The sequence below is a fragment of the Ranitomeya imitator genome, chromosome 5 (genome assembly GCF_032444005.1).
Source record: "Ranitomeya imitator isolate aRanImi1 chromosome 5, aRanImi1.pri, whole genome shotgun sequence".
Classification (NCBI taxonomy): Eukaryota; Metazoa; Chordata; class Amphibia; order Anura; family Dendrobatidae; genus Ranitomeya; species Ranitomeya imitator.
The window spans coordinates 5778989-5792847 of record NC_091286.1 but is presented as its reverse complement, the minus strand read 5'-3'; the positions used below and the strand labels follow the sequence as shown (position 1 = coordinate 5792847).

General features: G+C 50.4%; 1 protein-coding gene across 3 annotated transcripts in view; it reads right to left on the bottom strand.

The window, feature by feature from the left end:
* Positions 1 to 13859, bottom strand: part of SLC29A1 (solute carrier family 29 member 1 (Augustine blood group)) — a 64856-nt gene that overhangs the window by 22790 nt on the left and 28207 nt on the right. Inside the window, exons 2-3 of one of the 3 annotated variants that reach the window (XM_069768253.1) lie at positions 4260 to 4316; positions 4086 to 4167 (exon numbers count right to left, since the gene is read on the bottom strand). In XM_069768253.1, coding sequence (XP_069624354.1) covers positions 4086 to 4167; positions 4260 to 4282 — 105 coding nt within the window. In that variant the 5' untranslated portion in view covers positions 4283 to 4316. Of the gene's footprint in view, positions 1 to 4085; positions 4168 to 4249; positions 4558 to 13859 lie in introns of those variants that run through there. The other 2 variants (XM_069768254.1, XM_069768252.1) reach the window with 2 other exon arrangements.

Genomic DNA, 13859 nt, shown 5'->3' with positions numbered 1-13859 from the left:
ATAGCGGCCTTAAGCTCATCCAGAGTGTTGGGTCTTGCGTCTCTCAACTTTCTCTTCACAATATCCCACAGATTCTCTATGGGGTTCAGGTCAGGAGAGTTGGCAGGCCAATTGAGCACAGTAATACCATGGTCAGTAAACCATTTACCAGTGGTTTTGGCACTGTGAGCAGGTGCCAGGTCGTGCTGAAAAATGAAATCTTCATCTCCATAAAGCATTTCAGCCGATGGAAGCATGAAGTGCTCCAAAATCTCCTGATAGCTAGCTGCATTGACCCTGCCCTTGATGAAACACAGTGGACCAACACCAGCAGCTGACATGGCACCCCACACCATCACTGACTGTGGGTACTTGACACTGGACTTCAGGCATTTTGGCATTTCCTTCTCCCCAGTCTTCCTCCAGACTCTGGCACCTTGATTTCCGAATGACATGCAAAATTTGCTTTCATCAGAAAAAAGTACTTGGGACCACTTAGCAACAGTCCAGTGCTGCTTCTCTGTAGCCCAGGTCAGGCGCCTCTGCCGCTGTTTATGGTTCAAAAGTGGCTTTACCTGGGGAATGCGGCACCTGTAGCCCATTTCCTGCACACGCCTGTGCACGGTGGCTCTGGATGTTTCCACACCAGACTCAGTCCACTGCTTCCTCAGGTTCCCCAAGGTCTGGAATCGGTCCTTCTCCACAATCTTCCTCAGGGTCCGGTCTCCTCTTCTCGTTGTACAGCGTTTTCTGCCACATTGTTTCCTTCCAACAGACTTACCATTGAGGTGCCTTGATACAGCACTCTGGGAACAGCCTATTTGTTGAGAAATTTCTTTCTGGGTCTTACCCGCTTGCTTGAGGGTGTCAATGATGGCCTTCTTGACATCTGTCAGGTCGCTAGTCTTACCCATGATGGGGGTTTTGAGTAATGAACCAGGCAGGGAGTTTATAAAAGCCTCAGGTATCTTTTGCATGTGTTTAGAGTTAATTAGTTGATTCAGAAGATTAGGGTAATAGGTCGTTTAGAGAACCTTTTCTTGATATGCTAATTTATTGAGACAGGTTTTTTGGGTTATCAGGAGTTGTATGCCAAAATCATCAGTATTAAAACAATAAAAGACCTGACAAATTTCAGTTGGTGGATAATGAATCTATAATATATGAAAGTTTAATTGTAATCATTACATTATGGTAAATAATGAAATTTAACACTATATGCTAATTTTTTGAGAAGGACCTGTACATTACATTACTGATCCTGAGTTACACCCTGTATTATACCCCAGAGCTGCACTCACTATTCTGCTCGTGCAGTCACTGTGTACATTACATTACTGATCCTGAGTTACATCCTGTATTATACTCCAGAGCTGCACTCACTATTCTGCTGGTGCAGTCACTGTGTACATACATTACATTACTGATCCTGAGTTACATCCTGTATTATACCCCAGAGCTGCACTCACTATTCTGCTGGTACAGTCACTGTGTATATATATTACTGATCCTGAGTTACCTCCTGTATTATAACCCAGAGCTGCACTCACTATTCTGCTGGTGCAGTCACTGTGTACATAAATTACATTACTGATCCTGAGTTACATCCCGTATTATACCCCAGAGCTGCACTCACTATTCTGCTGGTGCAGTCACTGTGTACATACATTACATTACTGATCCTGAGTTACATCCTGTATTATACCCCAGAGCTGCACTCACTATTCTGCTGGTGCAGTCACTGTGTACATACATTACATTACTGATCCTGAGTTACATCCTGTATTATACCCCAGAGCTGCACTCACTATTCTGCTGGTGCAGTCACTGTGTACATACATTACTGATCCTGAGTTACATCATGTATTATACTCCAGAGCTGCACTCACTATTCTGCTGGTGCAGTCACTGTGTACATACATTACTGATCCTGAGTTACCTCCTGTATTATACTCCAGAGCTGCACTCACTATTCTGCTGGTACAGTCACTGTGTATATATATTACTGATCCTGAGTTACCTCCTGTATTATACCCCAGAGCTGCACTCACTATTCTGCTGGTGCAGTCACTGTGTACATAAATTACATTACTGATCCTGAGTTACCTCCTGTATTATACTGCAGAGCTGCACTCACTATTCTGCTGGTGCAGTCACTGTGTACATACATTACATTACTGATCCTGAGTTACCTCCTGTATTATACTGCAGAGCTGCACTCACTATTCTGCTGGTGCAGTCACTGTGTACATACATTACATTACTGATCCTGAGTTACCTCCTGTATTATACTGCAGAGCTGCACTCACTATTCTGCTGGTGCAGTCACTGTGTACATACATTACATTACTGATCCTGAGTTACATCCTGTATTATACCCCAGAGCTGCACTCACTATTCTGCTGGTGCAGTCACTGTGTACATACATTACTGATCCTGAGTTACCTCCTGTATTATACTGCAGAGCTGCACTCACTATTCTGCTGGTGCAGTCACTGTGTACATACATTACTGATCCTGAGTTACATCATGTATTATACTCCAGAGCTGCACTCACTATTCTGCTGGTGCAGTCACTGTGTACATACATTACTGATCCTGAGTTACCTCCTGTATTATACTCCAGAGCTGCACTCACTATTCTGCTGGTACAGTCACTGTGTATATATATTACTGATCCTGAGTTACCTCCTGTATTATACCCCAGAGCTGCACTCACTATTCTGCTGGTGCAGTCACTGTGTACATAAATTACATTACTGATCCTGAGTTACCTCCTGTATTATACTGCAGAGCTGCACTCACTATTCTGCTGGTGCAGTCACTGTGTACATACATTACATTACTGATCCTGAGTTACCTCCTGTATTATACTGCAGAGCTGCACTCACTATTCTGCTGGTGCAGTCACTGTGTACATACATTACATTACTGATCCTGAGTTACCTCCTGTATTATACTGCAGAGCTGCACTCACTATTCTGCTGGTGCAGTCACTGTGTACATACATTACATTACTGATCCTGAGTTACATCCTGTATTATACCCCAGAGCTGCACTCACTATTCTGCTGGTGCAGTCACTGTGTACATACATTACTGATCCTGAGTTACCTCCTGTATTATACTGCAGAGCTGCACTCACTATTCTGCTGGTGCAGTCACTGTGTACATACATTACATTACTGAGTTACATCCTGTATTATACTCCAGAGCTGCACTCACTATTCTGCTGGTGCAGTCACTGTGTACATACATTACATTACTGAGTTACATCCTGTATTATACTCCAGAGCTGCACTCACTATTCTGCTGGTGCAGTCACTGTGTACATACATTACATTACTGATCCTGAGTTACATCCTGTATTATACTCCAGAGCTGCACTCACTATTCTGCTGGTGCAGTCACTGTGTACATACATTACATTACTGATCCTGAGTTACATCCTGTATTATACTCCAGAGCTGCACTCACTATTCTGCTGGTGCAGTCACTGTGTACATACATTACATTACTGAGTTACATCCTGTATTATACTCCAGAGCTGCACTCACTATTCTGCTGGTGCAGTCACTGTGTACATACATTACTGATCCTGAGTTACCTCCTGTATTATACTCCAGAGCTGCACTCACTATTCTGCTGGTACAGTCACTGTGTATATATATTACTGATCCTGAGTTACCTCCTGTATTATACCCCAGAGCTGCACTCACTATTCTGCTGGTGCAGTCACTGTGTACATAAATTACATTACTGATCCTGAGTTACCTCCTGTATTATACTCCAGAGCTGCACTCACTATTCTGCTGGTGCAGTCACTGTGTACATACATTACATTACTGATCCTGAGTTACCTCCTGTATTATACTGCAGAGCTGCACTCACTATTCTGCTGGTGCAGTCACTGTGTACATACATTACTGATCCTGAGTTACATCCTGTATTATACCCCAGAGCTGCACTCACTATTCTGCTGGGGGAGATATGTGGGTGGGGCGGTTACATTACTATGGGATATGATATGACCTCGGAGACGTGGTGTTGAGCAGAAGTTTGGCCCTGGAGCTGGTGCTCTGTCTGGGGCCCCTGGTTATTACTCACCATGGTCGCGGTCATGAAGAAATTCCACGGTAATAAGGTGCCGAGGCCGAGCATGAAGAATATCAGCCAGACGCCATTGTACCTGAGGGGGAGAGACGCGATTTAGTCCTCTACAATCCACAGAGGAGCGAGTGGTTAATCTCCCCGGGGGCAGCAGTACATACGTGCTCTCACCTGTCTGTAGGGGGCGCCATCATGGTCTCGCAGGACGTGAGCTACGGGAACTGAAGCCTGTAAGTTACACAGAAAGCATGAGTGACCGCCCCAAAAAGCGGGAGGGTGGAGGCCGCCCTGGTGTCAGACCCCACAACGGCTGGCGGTCAGCACGGACCACGAGAGCCGCACACCCAGGAGAGCACAGCCCAGCAGTCATGAGGAACCACTGCCAAATCCCACTGTCCTCCTCCTCCAGCCAGACCTCTCTGTTCTCCTCCCATTCCAGCCAGACCAGTCATCCTCCTGCTCCTCATCCCCCCACCAGACCCCTGTTGACCCAGTCATCCTCCTCCCCCGCCCCCCACCAGACCCGTCATCCTCCTCCCCGCCCCCCGCCAGACCCCTGTCGTGCTCCTCCCCGCCCCCCACCAGACCCCTGTTGACCCAGTCATCCTCCTCCCCAGCCCCCCACCAGACCCGTCATCCTCCTCCCCGCCCCCCGCCAGACCCCTGTCGTGCTCCTCCCCGCCCCCATCAGACCCCTGTCGTGCTCCTCCCCGCCCCCATCAGACCCATCTCATTTATCACCCCAATTCCCCATCTGCTCTACCTCACCCCCCAACCAGTGATACGGTCCTGAATTTCGAGCACGGTCGGGAGGTCGGCGTCTCCTCAGGACCCAGTTACAACTGAACAGAGTTGGAGAAGGGAAAGGTCAGATCCACCGGTCAGTCTGCAAAATCCTTCTGGTCACATGACAGGGAAGTATGTGGGGGGCAGCGTACTGTGCGCGTGGGGGGGGGGGCAGCGTACTGTGCGCGTGGGGGGGGCAGCGTACTGTGCGCGTGGGGGGGGCAGCGTACTGTGCGCGTGGGGGGCAGCGTACTGTGCGCGTGGGGGGGCAGCGTACTGTGCGCGCGGGGGGCAGCGTACTGTGTGAGTGGGGGGGCAGCGTACTGTGTGCGTGGGGGGGCAGCGTACTGTGCGCGTGGGGGGGGGCAGCGTACTGTACGCGTGGGGGGGCAGCGTACTGTGCGCGTGGGGGGGGCAGCGTACTGTACGCGTGGGGGGGCAGCGTACTGTGCGCGCGGGGGGGCACCTTACTGCCTTACTGTGTGCGTGGGGGGGGCAGCGTATTGTGTACCTGGGGGGCACCATACTGTGTGCGTGGGGGCATGAAAAGGGTACCATATGTATGTGGATATAATGGACTCGGGGAGGTTAGGGAAGGGTACGCAGTGTCCCTTTTTCCTAACTTTCAAAGTTGGGAGGTAAACTGATGACATCTAAGCATCGCCCCTCCCCCTCCTCGTGTAATCCAGGCATGGCCCCTCCCCCTTCTGTAATCCAAGCATGGCCCCTCCCCCTTCTGTAATCCAAGCATGGCCCCTCCCCCTTCTGTAATCCAAGCATGGCCCCTCCCCCTTGTGTAATCCAGGCATCACCCCCACCCCTCCCCCCTCGTGTAATCTTTGCTCGCCGGCGCTGACTTTACATATTTGTGCTGAACAAAGTCCATAAAATTCCTCATAAAAACTGATAAACGTTCTGGAGCCAAAAACCTGAGCCAGAGGAATGTGAAGAAAACACGAAATCTGCAGCTCTGGAAACCGTGACACCACCCCCTCCCCCCAAGCCCAGGCCGTGACACCACCCCCACCCCCCAAATCAGGCCGTGGCCCCATCCCCCACATCAGGCCGTGACACCACCCCCAAATCAGGCCGTGATATCACCCCCGTCCCTCAAATCAGGCTGTGACACCACCCCCTGCAAATCAGGCCGTGACACCACCACCGCCCCCCAAATTAAGCCGTGACACCACCCCCCTCAAATCAGGCCGTGACACCACCCCCGACCCCCAAATCAGGCTGTGACACCACCTCCACCACCCTCAATTCAGGCCGTGATACCACCCCACACCAGAAGATAAGGCTGAGACCCTCCCCCCCAGATCCACACACCTCCCCCCGCTCAATATCAGACCGTGACCCCCCATGTTCAGGCTGTGCCCCCAGCTCGGACGGTTGCGCCCGGTGAGGCTCTTGCTCTGGTATTGGCTATGGGACGACACCAGAACCAAACAGGATCCTGTACAGACTCGTCATCTGTCTCACCATTAACTACAGCAGCCAATCGCAGAACAGCTTTCATTTTTACAGAGCAACAAATCACAGAACAGCTTTCATTTCTCCACAGCAGCCAATCGCAGAGCAGCTTTCATTTCTACCGAGCAGCTGCTGACCTGAGTGCTGGGCTCTGATTGGCTGCTTTGATCAGGGGTGGGCTTTCGCAGTCACGTGACCAGTATGATGAGAGGTGACGGCTGAGGAGAGTCAGTGGCAGGATGTGGGGAGCCGGACGCGTCTGGGCCCAGATTTCTATCACTGTAAAACAAACCAATCAGTGTGCAGGTTCTATTATCTATCCACCTTGTGATTGGCTGCTGGCTTTTCGCAGTCTGGTCATGTGACCACAGGTTCTTCTCTCAGACTGGCCCTGAACATTCCCGAGAGGGGCCCTTATGGCTGTGTGTACAGATGAGGGCCACATACCCAGGGCCACCGTGCCCCTCATCGGACGGAGGGCGAGCGAACGGAGGGCGAGCGGACGGACGGACGGAGGGCGAGCGGACGGACGGACGGAGGGCGGGCGGGCGGACGGACGGAGGGCGGGCTGACGGAGGGCGGGCGGGCGGACGGACGGAGGGCGGGCGGGCGGGCGGACGGAGGGCGGGCGGACGGAGGGCGGGCGGACGGACGGACGGAGGGCGGGCGGACGGACGGACGGAGGGCGGACGGACGGAGGGCGGGCGGGCGGACGGACGGAGGGCGGGCGGGCGGACGGACGGAGGGCGGGCGGACGGACGGACGGACGGAGGGCGGGCGGACGGACGGAGGGCGGGCGGACGGACGGCGGGCGGACGGACGGAGGGCGGGCGGGCGGACGGACGGAGGGCGGGCGGGCGGACGGACGGAGGGCGGACGGACGGACGGACGGAGGGCGGGCGGACGGACGGAGGGCGGGCGGGCGGACGGACGGACGGAGGGCGGGCGGACGGACGGACGGAGGGCGGGCGGACGGACGGAGGGCGGGCGGACGGACGGACGGAGGGCGGGCGGACGGACGGAGGGCGGGCGGACGGACGGAGGGCGGGCGGACGGACGGAGGGCGGGCGGGCGGACGGACGGAGGGCGGGCGGGCGGACGGACGGAGGGCGGGCGGACGGACGGACGGAGGGCGGACGGACGGACGGAGGGCGGGCGGACGGACGGACGGAGGGCGGGCGGACGGACGGAGGGCGGGCGGACGGACGGAGGGCGGGCGGGCGGACGGACGGAGGGCGGGCGGGCGAACGGAGGGAGGGCGGGCGAACGGACGGAGGGCGGGCGAACGGAGGGAGGGCGGGCGAACGGACGGAGGGCGGGCGAACGGACGGAGGGCGGGCGAACGGACGGAGGGCGGGCGAACGGACGGAGGGCGGGCGAACGGACGGAGGGCGGGCGAACGGACGGAGGGCGGGCGAACGGACGGAGGGCGGGCGAACGGAGGGCGGGCGAACGGACGGAGGGCGGGCGAACGGACGGAAGGCGAGCGGACGGAGGGCGAGCGGACGGAGGGCGAGCGGACGGAAGGCGAGCGCACGGAGGGCGAGCGGACGGAGGGCGAGCGGACGGAAGGCGAGCGGACGGAGGGCGAGCGGACGGAGGGCGAGCGGACGGAGGGCGAGCGGACGGAAGGCGAGCGGACGGAAAGCGAGCGGACGGAGGGCGAGCGGACGGAGGGCGAGCGGATGGAGGGCGAGCGGATGGAGGGCGAGAGGAGGAGACACCGGACTCAGAGGGGTTAATCCAATATCTACACCGAGCAGCCAGCCTGAACCCGTCACCAGCATGTGACACAGTGCGGCATCGATTACAGCACGGGGCGCTAAAAATATACCGGGACCTGCAGAGTGCAGTGTATATATACAGGAGGAGTGGTACTGTGTAGTGTATATATACAGGAGGAGTGGTACTGTGCAGTGTATATATACAGGAGGAGTGGTACTGTGCAGTGTATATATACAGGAGGAGTGGTACTGTGCAGAGTATATATACAGGAGGAGTGGTACTGTGCAGTGTATATATACAGGAGGAGTGGTACTGTGTAGTGTATATATACAGGAGGAGTGGTACTGTGCAGTGTATATATACAGGAGGAGTGGTACTGTGCAGTGTATATATACAGGAGGAGTGGTACTGTGTAGTGTATATATACAGGAGGAGTGGTACTGTGCAGTGTATATATACAGGAGGAGTGGTACTGTGCAGTGTATATATACAGGAGGAGTGGTACTGTGCAGTGTATATATACAGGAGGAGTGGTACTGTGTAGTGTATATATACAGGAGGAGTGGTACTGTGCAGTGTATATATACAGGAGGAGTGGTACTGTGCAGTGTATATATACAGGAGGAGTGGTACTGTGCAGTGTATATATACAGGAGGAGTGGTACTGTGCAGTGTATATATACAGGAGGAGTGGTACTGTGCAGTGTATATATACAGGAGGAGTGGTACTGTGCAGTGTATATATACAGGAGGAGTGGTACTGTGCAGTGTATATATATATATATATATATACAGGAGGAGTGGTACTGTGCAGTGTATATATACAGGACAGGAGGAGTGGTACTGTGCAGTGTATATATACAGGACAGGAGGAGTGGTACTGTGCAGTGTATATATACAGGACAGGAGGAGTGGTACTGTGCAGTGTATATATACAGGAGGAGCGGTACTGTGCAGTGTATATATACAGGACAGGAGGAGTGGTACTGTGCAGTGTATATATACAGGACAGGAGGAGTGGTACTGTGTAGTGTATATATACAGGAGGAGTGGTACTGTGCAGTGTATATATACAGGAGGAGTGGTACTGTACAGTGTATATATACAGGAGGAGAGGTACTGTGTAGTGTATATATACAGGAGGAGTGGTACTGTGCAGTGTATATATACAGGAGGAGTGGTACTGTGTAGTGTATATATACAGGAGGAGTGGTACTGTGCAGTGTATATATACAGGAGGAGTGGTACTGTGCAGTGTATATATACAGGAGGAGTGGTGCTGTGCAGTGTATATATACAGGAGGAGTGGTGCTGTGCAGTGTATATATACAGGAGGAGTGGTGCTGTGCAGTGTATATATACAGGAGGAGTGGTACTGTGCAGTGTATATATACAGGAGGAGTGGTACTGTGCAGTGTATATATACAGGAGGAGTGGTGCTGTGCAGTGTATATATACAGGACAGGAGGAGTGGTACTGTGCAGTGTATATATACAGGAGGAGTGGTACTGTGCAGTGTATATATACAGGAGGAGTGGTACTGTGCAGTGTATATATACAGGACAGGAGGAGTGGTACTGTGCAGTGTATATATATACAGGAAGAGTGGTACTGTGCAGTGTATATATATATATATAGGAGGAGTGGTACTGTGCAGTGTATATATACAGGACAGGAGGAGTGGTACTGTGCAGTGTATATATACAGGACAGGAGGAGTGGTACTGTGTAGTGTATATATACAGGAGGAGCGGTACTGTGCAGTGTATATATACAGGAGGAGCGGTACTGTGCAGTGTATATATACAGGAGGAGCGGTACTGTGCAGTGTATATATACAGGAGGAGCGGTACTGTGCAGTGTATATATACAGGAGGAGTGGTACTGTGCAGTGTATATATACAGGACAGGAGGAGCGGTACTGTGCAGTGTATATATATACAGGAGGAGTGGTACTGTGCAGTGTATATATACAGGAGGAGTGGTACTGTGCAGTGTATATAAACAGGAGGAGTGGTACTGTGCAGTGTATATATACAGGACAGGAGGAGCGGTACTGTGCAATGTATATATATATACAGGAGGAGTGGTACTATGCAGTATATATATACAGGAGGAGCGGTACTGTGCAGTGTATATATATACAGGAGGAGCGGTACTGTGCAGTGTATATATACAGGAGGAGTGGTACTGTGCAGTGTATATATACAGAAGGAGTGGTACTGTGCAGTGTATATATACAGGACAGGAGGAGTGGTACTGTGCAGTGTATATATATACAGGAAGAGTGGTACTGTGCAGTGTATATATATACAGGAGGAGTGGTACTGTGCAGTGTATATATACAGGAGGAGTGGTACTGTGCAGTGTATATATACAGGAGGAGTGGTGCTGTGCAGTGTATATATACAGGAGGAGTGGTACTGTGCAGTGTATATATATATACAGGAGGAGTGGTACTATGCAGTATATATATACAGGAGGAGCGGTACTGTGCAGTGTATATATACAGGAGGAGTGGTACTGTGCAGTGTATATATACAGGAGGAGCGGTACTGTGTATATATACAGGAGGAGTGGTACTGTGCAGTGTATATATACAGGACAGGAGGAGTGGTACTGTGCAGTGTATATATATATATACAGGAAGAGTGGTACTGTGCAGTATATATATACACAAGAGGAGCGGTACTGTGCAGTGTATATATACAGGAGGATTGGTACTGTGCAGTGTATATATACAGGAGGAGCGGTACTGTGCAGTGTATATATACAGGAGGAGCGGTACTGTGCAGTGTATATATACAGGAGGAGTGGTGCTGTGCAGTGTATATATACAGGACAGGAGGAGCGGTACTGTGCAATGTATATATATACAGGAGGAGTGGTACTGTGCAGTGTATATATACAGGACAGGAGGAGTGGTACTGTGCAGTGTATATATACAGGACAGGAGGAGTGGTACTGTGCAATGTATATATATACAGGAGGAGTGGTACTGTGCAGTGTATATATACAGGACAGGAGGAGTGGTACTGTGCAGTGTATATATATACAGGAAGAGTGGTACTGTGCAGTATATATATACAGGAGGAGCGGTACTGTGCAGTGTATATATACAGGAGGAGCGGTACTGTGCAGTGTATATATACAGGAGGAGTGGTACTGTGCAGGGTATATATACAGGAGCAGTGGTACTGTGCAGTGTATATATACAGGACAGGAGGAGTGGTACTGTGCAGTGTATATATACAGGAGGAGTGGTACTGTGCAGTGTATATATACAGGACAGGAGGAGTGGTACTGTGCAGTGTATATATATACAGGAAGAGTGGTACTGTGCAGTATATATATACAAGAGGAGCGGTACTGTGCAGTGTATATATACAGGAGGATTGGTACTGTGCAGTGTATATATACAGGACAGGAGGAGTGGTACTGTGCAGTGTATATATACAGGAGGAGTGGTACTGTGCAGTGTATATATACAGGAGGAGCGGTACTGTGCAGTGTATATATACAGGAGGAGTGGTACTGTGCAGTGTATATATACAGGACAGGAGGAGTGGTACTGTGCAGTGTATATATACAGGAGGAGTGGTACTGTGCAGTGTATATATACAGGACAGGAGGAGTGGTACTGTGCAGTGTATATATACAGGAGGAGCGGTACTGTGCAGTGTATATATACAGGAGGAGTGGTACTGTGCAGTGTATATATACAGGAGGAGTGGTACTGTGCAGTGTATATATACAGGAGGAGTGGTACTGTGCAGTGTATATATACAGGAGGAGTGGTACTGTGCAGTGTATATATACAGGAGGAGTGGTACTGTGCAGTGTATATATACAGGAGGAGTGGTACTGTGCAGTGTATATATACAGGACAGGAGGAGCGGTACTGTGCAGTGTATATATACAGGAGGAGCGGTACTGTGCAGTGTATATATACAGGAGGAGCGGTACTGTGCAGTGTATATATACAGGAAGAGCGGTACTGTGCAGTATATATACAGGAGGAGTGGTGCTGTGCAGTGTATATATACAGGAGGAGTGGTACTGTGCAGTGTATATATACAGGAGGAGTGGTACTGTGCAGTGTATATATACAGGAGGAGTGGTACTGTGCAGTGTATATATACAGGAGGAGTGGTACTGTGCAGTGTATATATACAGGAGGAGTGGTACTGTGCAGTGTATATATATATACAGGAGGAGTGGTACTGTACAGTGTATATATACAGGAGGAGGGGTACTGTGCAGTGTATATATACAGGAGGAGTGGTACTGTGCAGTGTATATATACAGGAGGAGTGGTACTGTGCAGTGTATATATACAGGAGGAGTGGTACTGTGCAGTGTATATATACAGGACAGGAGGAGTGGTACTGTGCAGTGTATATACAGGTCCTTCTCAAAAAATTAGCATATAGTGTTAAATTTCATTATTTACCATAATGTAATGATTACAATTAAACTTTCATATATTATAGATTCATTATCCACCAACTGAAATTTGTCAGGTCTTTTATTGTTTTAATACTGATGATTTTGGCATACAACTCCTGATAACCCAAAAAACCTGTCTCAATAAATTAGCATATCAAGAAAAGGTTCTCTAAACGACCTATTACCCTAATCTTCTGAATCAACTAATTAACTCTAAACACATGCAAAAGATACCTGAGGCTTTTATAAACTCCCTGCCTGGTTCATTACTCAAAACCCCCATCATGGGTAAGACTAGCGACCTGACAGATGTCAAGAAGGCCATCATTGACACCCTCAAGCAAGCGGGTAAGACCCAGAAAGAAATTTCTCAACAAATAGGCTGTTCCCAGAGTGCTGTATCAAGGCACCTCAATGGTAAGTCTGTTGGAAGGAAACAATGTGGCAGAAAACGCTGTACAACGAGAAGAGGAGACCGGACCCCGAGGAAGATTGTGGAGAAGGACCGATTCCAGACCTTGGGGAACCTGAGGAAGCAGTGGACTGAGTCTGGTGTGGAAACATCCAGAGCCACCATGCACAGGCGTGTGCAGGAAATGGGCTACAGGTGCCGCATTCCCCAGGTAAAGCCACTTTTGAGCTACAGAGAAGCAGCACTGGACTGTTGCTAAGTGGTCCCAAGTACTTTTTTCTGATGAAAGCAAATTTTGCATGTCATTCGGAAATCAAGGTGCCAGAGTCTGGAGGAAGACTGGGGAGAAGGAAATGCCAAAATGCCTGAAGTCCAGTGTCAAGTACCCACAGTCAGTGATGGTGTGGGGTGCCATGTCAGCTGCTGGTGTTGGTCCACTGTGTTTCATCAAGGGCAGGGTCAATGCAGCTAGCTATCAGGAGATTTTGGAGCACTTCATGCTTCCATCGGCTGAAATGCTTTATGGAGATGAAGATTTCATTTTTCAGCACGACCTGGCACCTGCTCACAGTGCCAAAACCACTGGTAAATGGTTTACTGACCATGGTATTACTGTGCTCAATTGGCCTGCCAACTCTCCTGACCTGAACCCCATAGAGAATCTGTGGGATATTGTGAAGAGAAAGTTGAGAGACGCAAGACCCAACACTCTGGATGAGCTTAAGGCCGCTATTGAAGCATCCTGGGCCTCCATAACATCTCAGCAGTGTCACAGGCTGATTGCCTCCATGCCACGCCGCATTGAAGCAGTCATTTCTGCCAAAGGATTCCCGACCAAGTATTGAGTGCATAACTGAACATTATTATTTGTTGGTTTTTTTGTTTGTTATTAAAAAACACTTTTATTTGATTGGATGGGTGAAATAT